The 18812-nt window shown below is 45.0% G+C and overlaps 1 protein-coding gene across 4 annotated transcripts in view; it reads right to left on the bottom strand.

The window, feature by feature from the left end:
- The window catches only part of fsd1l (fibronectin type III and SPRY domain containing 1-like), a 69476-nt gene that overhangs the window by 31383 nt on the left and 19281 nt on the right, over positions 1-18812 (bottom strand). For 3 of the 4 annotated variants that reach the window (XR_010456769.1, XM_064977244.1, XM_064977246.1), the window contains exons 2-6: positions 16675-16770; positions 16116-16247; positions 9677-9778; positions 8283-8305; positions 3038-3159 (exon numbers count right to left, since the gene is read on the bottom strand). Coding sequence is in view for 3 of the 4 variants with exons in the window: in XM_064977244.1 (XP_064833316.1) it covers positions 3038-3159; positions 8283-8305; positions 9677-9778; positions 16116-16247; positions 16675-16770 (475 nt within the window). In the remaining variant the exon portion in view is untranslated. The remainder of the gene's footprint in view (positions 1-3037; positions 3160-8282; positions 8306-9676; positions 9779-16115; positions 16248-16674; positions 16771-18812) is intronic. The other variant, XM_064977245.1, reaches the window with a different exon arrangement.

Genomic DNA, 18812 nt, shown 5'->3' with positions numbered 1-18812 from the left:
AAACACAGCCCTACAGCCCGCTGGTCCTCAGTCAGAAACACAGCCCTACAGACCGCTGGACCTCAATGAGAAACACTGACTGTACAGCCCTATATCCTTACAGCCCTACATCCCTACAGCCCTACATCCCTACAGACCGCTGGTCCTCAGTCAGAAACACAGCCCTACAGCCCTACAGGCCGCTGGTCCTCAGTCAGAAACACAGCCCTACAGACCGATGGACCTCAATGAGAAACACTGACTGTACAGCCCTACAGACCTGGTCCTACATCCCTACAGACCGCTGGTCCTCACATCCCTACAGTGGTCCTCAATGAGAAACACATCCCTACAGTTCCTACATCCCCCTACAGCCCGCTGGTCCTCAATGAGAAACACTTCTACATCCCTACAGTTCTCCTCATCCCTACAGCCCTACATCCCTACAGACCGCTGGTCCTCAGTCAGAAACACAGCCCTACATCCCTACAGTTCTACATCCCTACAGTTCTACATCCCTACAGCTCTACATCCCATCTCCATCAGTATTACTCCAGTAGGGAATCACTAATATGAGAAAGGTCTTCTCCTGCCCAGGTTAGTTCCCCAAAGATCCTGTTCTCTTCTGGGTTATTTTAGTCTTGTTGAGGTGGTTAACTCTGATCTGTGGTACTGTAGTGTCTGGCTGCTCAGGGCATCTGTGGTCGACTCGTGTGCTAGTCTAGTGCAGTGGTTCTCAAACCTCTCCTGAGGACCTCCAGTCGTGCCATGTATTTTATATAGCTAGTACATCTGATTCAACTAAACATCAAGCCCTGAACTACCTGAATCTGGTGAGATGGTTTAGTGCTACAACAACATTGTGAACCGACGTAGCGGGGTCCCCGAGGACAAGTCCGAACCGTCGTGGGCGGGGTCCCCAAGGACAAGTCCGAACCGTCGTGGGCGGGGTCCCCGAGGAGAAGTCCGAACCGTCGTGGGCGGGGAGAAGTCCGAACAAGTCCGTCGTGGGCGGGTCCGAACCGTCGTGGGCGGGGTCCCTCCGAGGACAAAGTCCGGGGGCGGGGTCCCCGGGAACCGTCGTGGCCCCGGGACAAGTCCGAACCGTCCGGGGTCCCCGAGAAGTTTGCAAACCACTGGTCTAGTGCAGTGCCTTAGGGCCTCAGCGACACAGCGCTGGGAGGAGGAGGAACGAGTCAACAGCTGAAGCCATAGATTATAGACCATAGATTATAGACCATAGACGGAGTCTGAGAAGCACTTTAAGTCCCTAATAATCCAATGGGAGGCCCTGTCACACCACATGCCATGATTACCTCATGAAGCTGAGCTGGGTGCTCCCCAAAAACCTCCAGAAAAATCCAAACATCTCCAAATTCAAGCGCTAACTAGTTTTTGACGACACAGAACAGCCTCTCTGGACAGCTGACGCTATAGAGCAACCCTCATCTGACGGAGAGATACAGGGAGCAATGTTAGAGCATTACTGGTCACACACACACACACACACACACACACACACACACACACACACACACACGCTAACCTTATGAGAAAGTAGCATGAACTGACTAACCACAGCTGCTTCTGCTCTCTATAAGCATGAGGAACACTTTTCCTAATATTGAGTTGCACCCCCCTTTTGCCCTCAGAACAGCCTCAATTCGTCGGGACATGAACTCTACGAGGTGTCGAAAGCGTTCTACAGGGATGTTGACTCCAACGCTTCCCACAGTTGTCTCAAGTGGGCTGGATGTCCTTTGGGTGGTGGACCGTTTTTGATACACAGGGAACTGTTGAACATTAAAAACCCAGCAGCATTGCAGTTCTTGACACAAACCTGTGTTCCTGGAACCTACTACCAGGCCCCTTTCAAAGGCATGGAAATATTTTGTCTTGCCCATTTACCCTCTGAATAGCACACACAATCTATGTCTCAGTTGTCTCAGGGCTTATAAACCCTTCTTTAACCCGTCTCCTCCCCTTCATCTACACTGATTGAAGTGGCTTTAACAGGTGACATCAATAAGGGATCATAGCTTTCACCTGGATTCACCTGGTCAGTCGATGTCATGGAAAGAGCAGGTGTTCCTAATGTTTTGTACACTCAATGTAGATTTTTTTTTTTTTTACATTTTATTTCACCTTAACCAGGTAAGCAAGTTGAGAACACCTTTATTTAACCAGGTAAGCAAGTTGAGAACAAGTTCTCATTTACAACTGTGACCTGGCCAAGATATAGCAAAGCATTGCGACAAAAAAACAACACCACCGAGTTAGATTGGATACTCCCCAGAGAGAAAAAAAAAAAACGAAATTAATCCAAAAAAATAGGCTAATTATGACAGATAATCAAATGACAAATAGGAAACATTTCCAAACACATTATTATAATAATGCAAATATTAGCTGTCTTTTCCATACTAGCCAAACCTTATTGTCCACAGTAATAATATAGACTGCTCGCCGATATTTATTTGGGCGGTAAAGCTAAAATGTGTAAATCTTTCCATTCTCCAGCATTTTGAATTTGATATCAAAATATTTCATATCAGGCGACAGTACTGAATGTCTAAAGTTGTGCACTATATAGGGAATAGGGTTCCATAGGGCTCTGGTCTAAAGCAGTGCACTATATAGGGAATAGGGTTCCAAAGGGCTCTGGTCTAAAGTAGTGGACTATATATAGGGAATAGGGTTCCATAGGGCTCTGGTCTAAAGTAGTGCACTATATATAGGGAATAGGGTTCCATAGGGCTCTGTTCTAAAGTAGTGCACTCCATAGGGCTCTGGTCTAAAGTAGTGCACTATATAGGGAATAGTGTTCCATAGGGCTCTAGTCTAAAGTAGTCACTATGGGGAATAGCACTATATATAGGGAATAGGGTTCCATAGGGCTCTGGTCTGTAGTGCACTATATAGGGAATAGGGTTCCATAGGGCTCTGGTCTAAAGTAGTGCACTATATAGGGAATAGGGTTCCATAGGGCTCTGGTCTAAAGTAGTGCACTATATGTAGGGAATAGGGGCCACTTGGGACACAAGCCAGATGTACGTACCAGGCAGAAACCTGAGGTTCTGGAGGAGTTGCCGTTCCTGGTTGAAGTCCACCATGAGATGGTCCATGTTATCTGTGGCCTTGGGCTTCATGGTCAGTCTGAAGGCTGGTGCCATTGTTACCCTGCAGGGAGGAGCATGGCACAGTGAGGCCACCAGACCACCATAGCAGAGCAACACCACCAACAACACCCTTCAGCTAGCCTGTCAGTCTGTTTGTGCTATCACATTCAAGTTTAGTACCGATGTCATTTAAAAAAAAAATCTGAATACATACATAAGCATATGTTTTGTGAGACAACTCCTTGTCATGTTTGTCTTGGCCGTGACAGCAGCGGCGTTGGAGTCGGCAAGAGCAGGAACAGGTCTGGGACCAGCCCTCCCAGGTGGGGAGCAGGTGGAGGAGACACACAAAAGCTGTGTTTCCATTAACTTGGGATTTTTGTCGCCATTTAGAAAGTTGGCATAGATATCAGATTCGACAATAGCTTGCTAGGGGTGCGTTTCCATTTCACTGTCTGATGTCGATATAAACAGATGGACATAATGACACCCCCCCCCCCATAAAAAAATATTATTTTTTTTTCGCAAAAAAACCTACAGCGTCTAATAAAAATGAAAAATGGTTTAAGTGTTTCCATGATCCATTTAGGCAGATTGCTAAATAATTAAATTGGCAATCGCCCCTGTCTGCCCTCCCACACACAAGATCCGCTTCATGGCTCAGGTAGCCGGCCAAAGCCAGCATTGATAGAATGCAATAAATGTATTGATATTTGCTATTTTCTAAATCATTCTCATGTGCCAACTGTTCCGTGGTCGCCATGGTGAGACTTGCACTCCTGGACACAGTGAGGGAAAAAGGTATTTGATCCTCTGCTGATTTTGTACATTTGCCCACTGATAAAGAAATGATCCGTCTATAATTTTAATGGTAGGTTTATTTGAACAGTGAGAGACAGAATAACAACAACACAAAACGCATGTCAAAAATGTTATAAATTGATTTGCATTTTTATGAGGGAAATAAGTATTTGACCCCCTCTCAATCAGAAAGATTTCTGTCTCCCAGGTGTCTTTTATACAGGTAACAAACTCTTAAAGGGAGTGCTCCTAATCTCAGTTTGTTACCTGTATAAAAGACACCTGTCCACAGAAGCAATCAATCAGATTCCAAACTCTCCACCATGGCCAAGACCAAAGAGCTCTCCGAGGATGTCAGGGACAAGATTGTAGACCTACACAAGGCTGCAATGGGCTACAAGACCATCGCCAAGCAGCTTGGTGAGAAGGTGACAACAGTTGGTGTGATTATTCACAAATGGAGGAGACACAAAAGAACTGTCAATCTCCTTCTGCTTGGGGCTCCATGACAGATCTCACCTCGTGGAGTTGCAATGATCATGAGAACGGTGAGGAAACAGCCCAGAACTACACTGGAGGATCTTGTCAATGATCACAAGGCAGATGGGACCATAGTCACCAAGAAAACAATTGGTAACACACTACGCCGTGAAGGACTGAAATACTGCAGCGCCCGCAGGGTCCAGCTGCTCAAGAAAGCACATATACATGCCTGTCTGAAGTTTGCCAATGAACATCTGAATGATTCATAGGACAACTGGGTGAAAGTGTTGTGGTCAGATGAGACCAAAATGGAGCTCTTTGGCATCAACTCAACTCGCCGTGTTTGGAGGAGGAGGAATGCTGCCTATGACCCCAAGAACACCATCCCCACTGTCAAACATGGAGGTGGAAAAATGTAGCTTTGGGGGTGTTTTTCTGCTAAGCGGACAGGACAACTTCACCGCATCAAAGGGACGATGGACGGGGCCATGTACCGTCAAATCTTGGGTGAGAACCTCCTTCAGCCAGGGCATTGAAAATGGGTCGTGGATGGGTATTCCAGCATGATAATGACTCAAAACACACGGCCAAGGCAACAAAGGAGTGGTTCAAGAAGGAGCACATTAAGGTCCTGGAGTGACCTAGCCAGTCTCCAGACCTTACTCCCATAGAAAATCTGTGGAGGGAGCTGAAGGTTCGAGTTGCCAAACGTCAGCCTCAAAACTTTAATGACTTGGAAAAGATCTGCAAAGAGGAATGGGACAAAATCCCTCCTGAGATGTGTGCAAACCTGGTGACCAACTACAAGAAACGTCTGACCTCTGTGATTGCCAACAAGTCATGTTTTGCTGATGGGTCAAATACTTATTTCCCTCATTAAAATGCAAATCAATTTATAACATTTTTGACATGTGTTTTTCTGGATTTGTGTTGTTGTTATGTCTCTCACTGTTCAAATAAACCTACCATTAAAATTATAGACGGATCATTTCTTTATCAGTGGACAAAACATACAAAATCAGCAGAGGATCTAATACTTTTTCCCCCTCACTTTGTCTGAAATAATTGGTGGGTGAAACTTGCATCCAGCCAATCAGAAAAGCAAGTCGAAGCAATTTCATGCATTCTTGAAAGTCAGGACAAGGATCATGCAAAGAAACATGATTTTTTTATTGTGAAAGACAGATTTGACAAGCAGTAGGCATTGATATTTAAAATGTGAAGTGGAGCTTCATAGTTAGGAATTTACATCATGTGCCCCCCTGCGTACCTTCAAAATGATTTGTCAGTGCTCATTTTGTTTTCCCGAAAACACAGTTTCCATCATAATTTGTCGCAATAAATAAAGTTAAACAAAAAACGAATAGCAGGATAATAATATAATATATATCCCATTTAGCAGACGCTTTTGTCCAAAGCGACTTACAAGTCGGCTGGGGCCACTACTTTTACATATGGGTGGCCCCAGCGGGAATCGAACCCACGACGCTTGGCGTTGCAAGCGCCATGCTCTACCGACTGAGCCACACAGTTTAGGATAAAAATGTAGAAAACATCTACTATAACCGCCCTTTCAATTACACGTCGAAAAATCCTGGAAGTCTAATGTCACATACCTTGGGGTCAGTAACAGCAAACAAAGACTCACACACATATTGACACACCAAATGCATGCTACTTTTAGTTCGCCGATGTCTGACCAGATCGCTGACTACATGACGAAAACAACTACAAAAAAGACATCTAGTTAGTAAAGCACATGAAACAAGACCTGTAAACTATTTGACCAGATCTGGCTCTGAACCGTGCACTAAGCTAGGCTTCTCACACCACTGCAGCATGTTACTAGGCATGGCCATCGCCCTGGAAACCCAACGTTGAACTGCATTGAATTCTACGTCGGGGGAAGAATTTAACATTTGAATCAGGAAGTTCCCTCTCACGCCCTCTATTTAGGGCCACAACTAGAGTTTACATTTTTAGTGAGGTCCGGACGGAAGCCAAAAACTTTCAAAATGCTATTTGGAGAAGAGTAAAAACGAGTAAAAATGACCCCGGTCATTATCACCTTGGCTGCTGTAGGTAGGTTCATTCCACTCAGTCCAGCTACAAACACGTAGCTATAGCAAGGGGGGAGTGGGGGGGATTCACACTGACACAAAGCATCAGCAACAAAACCATAAAATAAAAAAAATTGGATCATTTGCATTTTAATGTTCCCTAAAGGGAAGATGTTCATATTGATACATACAGTGGTTGTATTTTAATGTTCCCTACAGGGAAGACGTTCATATTGATACATACAGTGGTTGTATTTTAATGTTCCCTGTAGGGAAGACGTTCATATTGATACATAGTGGTTGTATTTTAATGTTCCCTGTAGGGAAGACGTTCATATTGATACATACGGAATCTTATTTTTTTAAAGTTCCGATTCATTAGATCAGTACAGATTTTGTCAAGTCCGGGGAACCACAGTACTAACCTCTGTCTCCTCTGCTTCTTCCTACATGCATTGCAGCCTGCCTCAGTCTCACCACATCACTGTATATCTCAGTAACCTACTCTCTGTAAAGCAAAGTTATTATGAGAACTTGGTAGCATATTTTTTGCTCCTCGCCAACACACCGTCAGCAGCATCTCTAGACTAGTTGCGTATTGAGCCGACTGCGAGCTGGGTAGTTCGTTTCACGTCGCCCGCGGCCTCTGCCGCGAGAAGCCGGAGTTAGCCGTTTGATAGAGTGGTGAATGTGTTGCTAAAGGAGACACAGGAGAACATAACGAACTAACCACTGGGTCACTAAGAGGCAGGAGAACATAACGAACTAACCACTGGGTCACTAAGAGGCAGGAGAACATAACTAACTAACCACTGGGTCACTAAGAGGCAGGAGAACATAACAAACTAACCACTGGGTCTCAATGAGGCAGGAGAACATAACGAACTAACCACTGGGTCACTAAGAGGCAGGAGAACATAACAAACTGACCACTGGGTCACTAAGAGGCAGGAGAACATAACGAACTAACCACGGTCTCAATGAGGCAGGAGAACATAACGAACTAACCACTGGGTCACTAAGAGGCAGGAGAACATAACGAACTAACCACTGGGTCACTAAGAGGCAGGAGAACATAACAAACTGACCACTGGGTCACTAAGAGGCAGGAGAACATAACTAACTAACCACTGGGTCACTAAGAGGTAGACGCGATTAGAACTCAGGTCAGATGAAGAATAAAAGCATTCTGGGCTTTGATCAACGGTGGGATGAAATATGTAGATGTTGACCCGTAATAGATTCTCTTTATTGTGTACCATATATATTTATTTTTTTATTATGTTTTATTTTTCAAATGAGAAAAAAAAAAGCCAAAAAAAGCCACGAACACGCCAGAATGTTGTTTCTATCTTACTTTACAGGTTATCCGTACGGTTGGTCCTTTTGGCGGTAGGAATGTGAAACAATATATACACAGCAAAGTATAATTACATCGACTTTTCAAAGCGCTGGTAGTGCGTTCATATTTCAAACACCTGAAGCACGCCCAGAACCATGTAAACACGCATACTAGCAGAGCTGGTGGACGTGTGTCTCATGCATCTCATGCACATATTTTGATCTACTGCACATGGTCTAGGTAATAGAAATCTGAATGTGTACACTACCAGCGCTTTGAAAAGTTGCTTTAATTATACTTTCCTGTGGAAAGTCCTACCGCCAAAAGGACAAACCGCACAGACAACCAGTAAAGTATGTTAACATATTATTTTCTGGCTTGTAAAAAGGTCGTGAACTTTCCTGATTCATAAACGGTCATTTCTGCACGACTTCGAATTCAATGCAATTTAACATTGGGTTTCCAGGCATGTCCAGAGACTGAAGGGAAGTACCGTACCTATCTTTGATCTGCTTGGCAGCCTTGGAAGAAGAGGAGAGGAAGAGGAGGAGAAAGAAGAAGTGGGACCGTTAGTACAATAGAGATATATCATAGTTAGTACAGCCATGGAGGCACGAGATGGGGTACAGGCACGGGACGGGGTACGGGCACGGGACAGGGTACGGGCACGGGACGGGGCACGGGGTACGGGCACTGGCAAGGGATGGGGTACGGGCAAGGGATGGGGTACGAGCTGGGGTACGGAATGGGGTACGGGTACGGGATGGGGTATGAGCTGGGGTATGGAATGGGGTACGGGTACGGGATGGGGTATGAGCTGGGGTATGGAATGGGGTACGAGCTGGGGTACGGAATGGGGTACAGGCACGGGATGGGGTACATGCAGTCGGACTGGACACTCGCCAAACTGACGCACACACACACACACACGTATGCACACAGTGAGAAGCTGAGGAGAGCATGGTGAACAACGTCAAACACAGAAAAAGCAGCGTGACTGTTAACTTAAGATTCTGTTACTGTATTATAGGAAATTGAGAAAGAAAATCACGTGTTAGTTAGTTTAGGAGAACACTATTTCATCATAGTATCAACACTTTGAAAGTATTCCAAAAAGAACCAAAGAAAGTCCATGTTGTTTCACTTTAGGTTGAATACATACTCCAACCTATGATTGCTATACGAGGCTCCTTACTCGTAAATCAACGTTAACCTTCATTCACTTCCTGGTAGTCCTCGTCAGCTGATCACATTCAAATAATGTTATTGTCTAAGGCTTACATATGGAGGGATTTCAGTGCTAACAAATTGTATTTGAATTCCATCATTTAGTATTTGTATTAGGACATTGTGCATTACAAATTCAAAAATGTCAAATTCAATTTAATTGAATATTCAAATGCAATATTTATATATTCCGTTTCAATATGGTAGATATTGCATTCATTGTCTGTGTATCCAGTTGACAAACTATAACTTCAAGTTTATGGCTTGCAAAGTACCAGGATGTTGTCTCTGGTTTTGAATCTGAATTTAGAGAACGGAATTTGAAAACTGAATCTGAAAAGTTGAATATATGAAACTTTGAGAGACTTGATGCACAGACAATGAATGCAATATCTACCATATTGAAACGGAATATATACTATTTTGAATTTGAATATTTGAAAACCGAATGCAATATTCACTCAATTCAGTTTCAAATCATGAAGTACACGTTCAACTGAAGAATTCTACGTTTCAACGTGCATAAAATGCAAAAAATATTTAAAAAAAACTCTAATTCAATATCCCATGGAATTAAAATGTCTGTTGGCACTGAAATCCCTCCATACATTCCCACCCAATTCTAAAACGTTTTTGTCCTAGCCCGAGAGAACAGCAGCCTCTACCTTAGTGAACTCATCCTCGTCTTGAATATCCAGAGCATTGTTGGCGAACTCCAGCAGCTCCACTGCACTCTTCAGGGCACTGCCACTCTGTGTCAGCTGATGCTGTGGAACAAACAGGGGTAAAAGACATTTCAGAAGGGTGAGCTGTTACACCACTGAATGTAATCGACCTTGATACCTCATGTTGAAGCCTGATTTCAATAGAACTAACTAAAAGCATCCACTATATATATATATATATATATATATATATATATATATAAATATATATATATATATATATATATATATATATATATATATATATATAAAACACACAGTACCAGTCAAGAATTTGGTCACATCGACTCATTCAAGGGTTTTTCTTTGTTTTTACTATTTTCTACATTATAGACTAATAGTGAAGACATCAAAACTATGAAATAACACATATGGAATCACGTAGTAACCAACAAAAAGTGTTAAACAAATGTAAATATATTTTATATTTGAGATTCTTCAAAGTAGCCAGGAGGCTGAACAGGCTCTCATAACTGTCCTTCCCACAGGACAAAGTTAGCTACAAGGTCTTCTAACGGTCAGCTATCAGGAAGACGATCAGCTGCTATTGCTAAGCCTCCTCTCAGGTTCCAGGAAGCCCAAGGAGAGAGGACCAGAGAGGGGGAAAGGTAACAGAGAGTACCCCAAGTAGAGAAGACCAGAGATGGGGAAAAGTAACCAAACACCTCCTTGGTTTTGGGAAGGCTAGCTGAGCTCACAGTGACACAATAACATTTTGGTTCATCAGCTGACAGACAAACTCATAACAATAGTAAAACAATAAAACAATAAAACACACAGGTGTAGGTGTTTCCATAGGTCACATGACGAACATCTGTGTTTCCATGGGTCACAGTGACACAAAATGTTGGTTCATCAGCTGACAGACAAACTCATAACAATAGTAAATGCTGGCAAAACAGCTTAAAAAGGGCAACTCTTAGAAAAAATGCATTTAACTGTTAAAACGGATCATGAACAACAGTTAGTCTGTTATTAAAATGCCACTGACACGGGTTAATAACTTTGATGAAATAAAACACACAGGTGTATGCGTTTCCATGGGTCACATGACGAACATCTGTGTTTCCATAGGTCACATGACGAACATCTGTGTTTCCATAGGTCACATGACGAACATCTGTGTTTCCATAGGTCACATGACGAACATCTGTGTTTCCATGGGTCACATGATGAAAACATACACTGTGCAAGAGTTTGGTGTCACTTAGAAATTCTTGTTTTTGAAAGAAAAGCAAATTTGTTGTCCATGAAAATAACATCAAATTGATCCGAAATACAGTGTAAACATTGTTAATGTTGTAAATTATGATTGTAGCTGGAAACCTAGAAGGGCAGCATCCCAGAGTCGCCTTTTCACTGTTGACGTTGAGACTGGTGTTTTACTGGTACTATTTAATGAAGCTGCCAGTTGAGGACTTGTGAGGCGTCTGTTTCTCAAACTAGTCACTCTAATGTACTTGTCCTCTTGCTCAGTTGTGCACCGGGGCCTCCCACTCCTCTTTCTATTCTGGTTAGAGCCAGATTACGCTGTTCTGTGTAGGGAGTAGTATACAGCATTGTATGAGTCGGCCCGAGAATTGAACCCTGTGGCACCCCAATAGAGACTGCCAGAGGTCCGGACAACAGGCCCTCCGATTTGACACACTGAACTCTGAGAAGTAGTTGGTGAAGCAGTCATTAGAGAAACCAAGGCTGTTGAGTCTGACGATAAGGATGTGGTGATTGACAGAGTCGAAAGCCTTGGCCAGGTCCATGAAGACGGATGCACAGTACTGTCTCTTATCGATGGCGGTTATGATATCGTTTAGGACCTTGAGCGTGGCTGAGGTGCACCCGTGACCAGCCCACAAATGTTGATGCTCCAGATACTCAACTTGTCTAAAGAAGGCCAGTTTTATTGCTTCTTTAAAATCAGTACAACAGTTTTCAGCTGTGCTAACATAATTGCAAAAAGGTTTTCTAATGATCAATTAGCCTTTTAAAATTATAAACTTGGATTAGCTAACAACTTGCCGTTGGAACACAGAAGTGATGGTTGCTGATAATGGACCTCTGTACATCTATGTAGATAATCCATATACAAATCTGCTGTTTCCAGCTACAATAGTCATTTACAACATTAACAATGTCTACAGTGCATTTCTGATCAATTTGATGTTGTTTTAAGGGACAAAAACCAATGTGCTTTTCTTTCAAAACAAGGACATTTCTAAGTGACCCCAAACTTTTGAACGGTAGTGTGTGTTTCCATGGTGAGAATGAGTATGTGCGTTCAGAAACATTTTATTAGGTACACCCATCTAGTATAAAATCGGACCCCCATCCGCCTCCAGAACAACCTGAATTATTTGAGGCGTCGGGAATTGGTATCAAGGGACCTAATGTGTGTCAGGAAAACATTTCCCACACCATCACACCACCGAGGCCATGGACTCATGCTGCTTAAACCAAATCCTGACTCTGCCATCAGCATGACACAACAGGAACTGAGATTTGTCGGACCAAGGCAATGTTTTTCCACTCATTTGTCCAGTGTTGGTGATCACGTGCCCCCTGGAGTGAAACACGGTGTGGCCGTCTCCTGCAATAGAACCATCCGTGACGAGGACCGACGAGTTGTGGGTTCTGAGATGTCGTTCTGCACACCACTGTTGTCCTGCGCTGTTATGTCTGTTTGTGGCCCACCTGTTAACTTGCATGATTCTTCTCTTTCTCCTTCAACCTCTCATCAACCAGCTGTTTTCGCCCACAGGACTGCTGCTGACTGGATGTTTTGGTTTGTTGCATCATTCTCAGTAAACCCGAGACACTGTCGTGAGTGAAAAGCCCAGAAGGCCGTTTCTGAGGAACTAGAACCGGTGCACCAGGCACTGATCATACCAGGCTCAGTCACTTAGGGCACTAGTTTTGTCCAGTCTGATGTTTAATGGAACAGTAACTGAATGCCTCGATGCCTGTCTGCCTGCTTTATATAACAAGCCACATGACTCCACTGTCTGCAGGAGCGAAACATTTTCATGAACAGGATGGTGTACCTAATAAACTGGCCAACGAGTGTATATTTTAATATAATATATGCCAAGTAGCAGAGGCTTTTATCCACAGTCATCTACAGCATGCATACATTTTACACATTAAAAAAAAAAAAAAATGTTTTATTTTACTAGGCAAGTCAGTTAAGAACAAATTCTTATTTTCTTGACGGCAGAACGACATATTTGTACCATGTCAGCTCGGGGGTTTGAACTTGCAACCTTTCGGTTACTAGTCCAATGCTCTAACCACTAGGCTACACTGCCTGGAATCGAACCCACTACCCTGGCATTACAAGCGCCATTCTCTACCAACTGAGTGAGCTTGACGTGATGAGGACCAGCATACCAGGCAGTGGTCAACATCAGAGAGGGATAAAGTGGTAATCTCTTATCTGGGGGTAATTTCAGACACTTTGTGTTTCCTGCTCAATGGATTTAGAGAGTTGGCTAGGAAACTGCCATAGCAGCATGATGACATCACACACACCCCAGACTGCCTGAGAGAGGGGTGTACACTAACCAAGAACCACAACAACACATCCAACACTACCAATATATCACACACACAAACAGAGAGAGAGAGAGAGACCTCAGGCTGGGAAGGGTGTATGGAGGCACTACAACAACACCCATAACGAACACTAGTGGTAAGGAGTGGAGTCACAGGGAGGAGTGGAGTCCTGGGGGAGGTGAGAGTCCTGGGGGAGGTGAGAGTCCTGGGGGAGGTGAGAGTCCTGGGGGAGGTGAGAGTCCTGGGGGAGGTGAGAGTCCTGGGGGAGGTGAGAGTCCTGGGGGAGTGGTGCCGGGAAAACAACCTCTCCCTCAACGTCAGCAAAACAAAGGAGCTGTTCGTGGACTACAGGAGAAGGGAGCCACACCGGCGGGGCCGCAGGAGAGAGGCGGGGCCGCAGGAGAGAGGCGGGGCCGCAGGAGCTGATCGTGGACTACAGGAGAAGGGAGCCCGCCCCCATCCACCGCCGGGGCCACAGAGGAGAGGGGTCAAATGCTTCAAGTTCCTTGGCGTGCACATCACCAAGGATCTGAAATGGTCCATTCACTCCAACAGCGCCTCTTCAACCTCAGGAGCACCTAAGACCCTCAAGAACATTTACAGATGCACAATTGAGAGCATCACTGTCGGCCTGTATCACTGCCTGGTACAGCAATTCCACAGTCTGCAACCGTAGGGTTCTCCAGAGGATGGTGTGGTCTGCCCAACTCATCACCGGGGGCACACTGCCTGCCCTGCTGGACACCTACAGCACTCAGTGTCACAGGAAGGCCAAGAAGATGAAGGACCTCAGCCACCCGAGCCCTGGCATGTTCACCCCGCTACCATCTAGGACATCATCAAGGACCTCAGCCACCCGAGCCCTGGCATGTTCACCCCGCTACCATCTAGAAGATCATCAAGGACCTCAGCCACCCGAGCCCTGGCATGTTCACCCCGCTACCATCTAGGACATCATCAAGGACCTCAGCCACCCGAGCCCTGGCATGTTCACCCCGCTACCATCTAGGACATCATCAAGGACCTCAGCCACCCGAGCCCTGGTATGTTCACCTTGCTACCATCTAGGACATCATCAAGGACCTCAGCCACCCGAGCCCTGGCATGTTCGCTCTGCTACCATCTAGGACATCATCAAGGACCTCAGCCACCCGAGCCCTGGCATGTTCGCCCTGCTACCATCTAGGACATCATCAAGGACCTCAGCCATCCGAGCCCTGGCATGTTCGCCCTGCTACCATCTAGAAGGTGGAGACAGTACAGGTGCATCAAAGCAGGGGACCGAGAGACTGAGAAACAGCTGAGAAACATCTCCAGGCCATCAGACTGTTAAATAGTCACCACTAGCCAGCCTCCGCCCAGTACCCTGCCCTGAGCCTTAGTTACTGTTACTAGCCGGCTACCACCCAGTACCCTGCCCTGAGCCTTAGTTACTGTTACTAGCCGGCTACCACCCAGTACCCTGCCCTGAACCTTACTGTTACTAGCCGACTACCACCCAGTACCCTGCCCTGAGCCTTAGTTACTGTTACTAGCCGGCTACCACCCAGTACCCTGCCCTGAGCCTTAGTTACTGTTACCAGCCGGCTACCACCCAGTACCCTGCCCTGAATCTTAGTTACTGTTGCTAGCCGGCTACCACCCAGTACCCTGCCCTGAATCTTAGTTACTGTTGCTAGCCGGCTACCACCCAGTACCCTGCCCTGAGCCTTAGTTACTGTTACTAGCCGACTACCACCCAGTACCCTGCCCTGAGCCTTAGTTACTGTTACTAGCCGACTACCACCCAGTACCCTGCCCTGAGCCTTAGTTACTGTTACTAGCCGACTACCACCCAGTACCCTGCCCTGAACCTTAGTTACTGTTACTAGCCAGCCTCCGCCCAGTACCCTGCCCTGAACCTTAGTTACTGTTACTAGCCAGCCTCCGCCCAGTACCCTGCCCTGAACCTTAGTTACTGTTACTAGCCGGCTACCACCCAGTACCCTGCCCTGAGCCTTAGTTACTGTTACTAGCCGGCTACCACCCAGTACCCTGCCCTGAATCTTACTGTTACTGTTACTAGCCAGCTACCACCCAGTACCCTGCCCTGAGCCTTAGTTACTGTTACTAGCCGGCTACCACCCAGTACCCTGCCCTGAATCTTACTGTTACTGTTACTAGCCAGCTACCACCCAGTACCCTGCCCTGAGCCTTAGTTACTGTTACTAGCCAGCTACCACCCAGTACCCTGCCCTGAGCCTTAGTTACTGTTACTAGCCAGCTACCACCCAGTACCCTGCCCTGAGCCTTAGTTACTGTTACTAGCCGACAACCACCCAGTACCCTGCCCTGAGCCTTAGTTACTGTTGCTAGCCAGCTACCACCCAGTACCCTGTCCTGAGCCTTAGTTACTGTTACTAGACGACTACCCCCTGGTTACTCAAACCTGCACCTTAGAGACTGCTGCCCTATGGACATAGTCATGGAATCACTGGTCACTTTAATAACGTTTACATACTGGTTTACTCATTTCATATGTATATACTGTATTCTAGTCATGGTTCATCCAATATATACACAATGCCCGGCCAGTATGTTAGGTATAGAAAAATGGATCTCTCCGACAGACAGTGAGACGTGGCTTGCTATATAAAGCAGTAAGGCGTCGAGAAATTCAGAAATTCATGTTCCATTGACCGTTAGAATTGTGGAAAACGAGTGACCTACAAGGGGTTTGAGCGTGGTGTGATCATCGGTGCCAGGCACGCCTGATCCAGTACCTCAGACTCGGGACGAGATTGATGTTTGATGGTGTTGGGTTAGGGGTCAGGGGTTAGGGGTCAGGTACCTGTAGTTCCTGTGTCTTCTTGGCCCCTTCCTGTTTGATGGTGTTGATCATGCTCTCCTTCATCTCAACCAGGATGGTGAATAATCTGTCAAACTCCTCCTCCAGGTCGGACACTGCCTGTGGGGAGTTCACCTTGGAAAAATCACACACACACACACACACACACACACACACACACACACACACATTGATTATCCTCTGAACCCAGAACCACATCTCTGCGTCACAAGAGTCTATAGATGGATCAACATGACATATTTGGTAAATGGAAATGACTGTACAAGATTGTAATATCAAGATTATTATTGCTGTATGTTATGTTTAATGTAATTGACTGAGTGTTATGTATATATGGGGCGGCAGGGTAGCCTAGTGGTTAGAGCGTTGGACTCGTAACCGAAAAGTTGCAAGTTCAAATCCCAGAGCTGAGTAGGTACAAATCTGTTGTTCTACCCCCTGAACAGGCAGTTAACACACTGTTCCTAGCCTATCATTGAAAATACGAATTTGTTCTTTACTGACTTGCCTAGTTAAATAAATAAATAAAAATATATCTCACCTGGACACCAGCCAGAGAGTGACTAAGTGTTTCCATAAAGTTATGGAGCTCCTCATTTTTATTGGCCAACGTGGTTATTATTCTCTGTAAGGCCTCCTGCAACACAAAACGTTAAAATAAAATCAATTTAGAATAATACATGTCATTTATATAGCGCCGTTCATTACACAGGAACGGCAAAAACAGGCAAAAATGACCTCAATATAATGTTATGCAAGGTAGATGTAAATTATTTGTGGTTAGCTAGCTTTAGCTTAGCTAAAAAAAGGATTTGTGGCTATCTGGCGAGCTAACAGTAGTAGCTAGCCAGTTAGCTCCATTGACTTGCTGTCTACGCACACAACAATGGGTAAACATGCCAAAATTTACACAGTATTAATCAACGTATCAAGATTAGGGCTTTTATGGTGATCGTATTACCGTCAAACCGGTAGTCACGAGTCATGACCTCACAGTAACTAGGTTTCTCCCAGCTCTGATGATGCTGATGGTCATTAGTAACCTCCCAAACTTACTGACTGTCTGGTACTCAGGACTCTACTGTCCCTCTAATCACTCTGAATCTAATTAAATTTTTACAAGATCCCATGAGCTCATGATGTGCAACATTTCTATCGGCTATGCAATTGAGTGAGAAAACAGAGTGATGGCCTCTATTAAAAAGAGGAAGATCCCATCAGCGTTCTATAGGCTAGGCATATTATATTTATTTATCAACTTTCCGAATATTAAGCTAATTGTTTCGCTTCACAACAGGAGTATAGCCTAGCTGGCTGGCATGAGAATGAACCAAGGGAAAAGCGTCCTCCATTCATTATTTAAGGACATATAATGATAATGGTCCATTCTAAATCAAAACTAATTTTACACATATACATCACATTTGGAAAGTATTCCGACCCCTTGACTTTTTCCACATTTTACAGCCTTATTCTAAAAATGGATGAAATAATATTTAGTCCTCATGAATCTAAAACACAATACCCTTTAATGACAAAGTGAAAAGGTTTACATTTTTTTTTTTTTACATTTATAAAAATAAAGAAAACAGAATTATTTTATTTACATAAGTATTTATACCCTTTGCTATGAGACTTGAAATTGAGCTCAGGTGCATCCTGTTTCCATTGATCATCTTTGAGATGTTTCTACATCTTGACTGGAGCCCACCTGTGGTAAACTCAATTGATTGGACATGATTTGGAAAGGCACACACCTGTCTATATAAGGTCCCACAGTTGACAGTGCATGTCAGAGCAAAAACAAAGCCATGAGGTCGAGGTAATTGGTCTGTAAAGGGCCGAGACAGGATTGTGTCGAGGTACAGATCTGGGGAAGGGTACCAAAAACATTCTGCAGCATTGAAGGTCCCCCTAAAACACAGTGGCCTCCATCATTCTTAATGGAAGAAGTTTGGAATCACTAAGACTCCTCCTAGAGCTGGCCGCCCGTCCAAACTGAGAAATCGGGGGAGAAGCGCCTTGGTCAGAGAGGTGACCAAGAACCCAATGTGGCGATTGGAGAACCTTCCAGAAGGACAACCACCTCTGCAGCACTCCTCCAATCAGGCCTTTCTGATAGAATAGCCAAACGGAACCCACTCCTCTGTAAAAAGGCACATGACATCCCGCTTGGAGTTTGCCAAAAGGCACCTAAAGACTCTCAAGACTATGAGAAACAAGATTCTCTGGTCTGATGAAACTAAGATTGAACTCTTTGGCCTGAATGCCAAGTGTCACGTCAGGAGGAAACCTGGCACCATCTCTACGGTGAAGCATGGTGGTGGCAGCATCATGCTGTAGGGATGTTTTTCAGCGGCAGGGACTGGGAGACTAGTCAGGATCGAGGGAAAGATGAATGGAGCCAAGTACAGAGAGACTGTTGATGAAGTCCTGAGCACTCTGGAGCAGGTTCTCAGACTGGGGCGAAGGTTCACCTTCCAACAGGACAACGACCCTAAGCACACAGCCAAGACAGGAGTAGCTTCGGGACAAGTCTCAATGTCCTTGAGTGGCCCAGCCGGAGCACGGACTTAAACCTGATCGAACATCTCTGGAGAGACCTTAAAATAGCTGTGTAGCAACGCTTCCCATCCAACCTGACAGAGCTTGAGAGGATCTGTAGAGAAGAATGGGAGA

The sequence above is a fragment of the Oncorhynchus masou genome, chromosome 11, assembly GCF_036934945.1.
Source record: "Oncorhynchus masou masou isolate Uvic2021 chromosome 11, UVic_Omas_1.1, whole genome shotgun sequence".
Lineage (NCBI taxonomy): Eukaryota > Metazoa > Chordata > Actinopteri > Salmoniformes > Salmonidae > Oncorhynchus > Oncorhynchus masou.
Note: the sequence above shows the minus strand (reverse complement) of the source record. Positions and strands in the feature narration are given on the sequence as shown.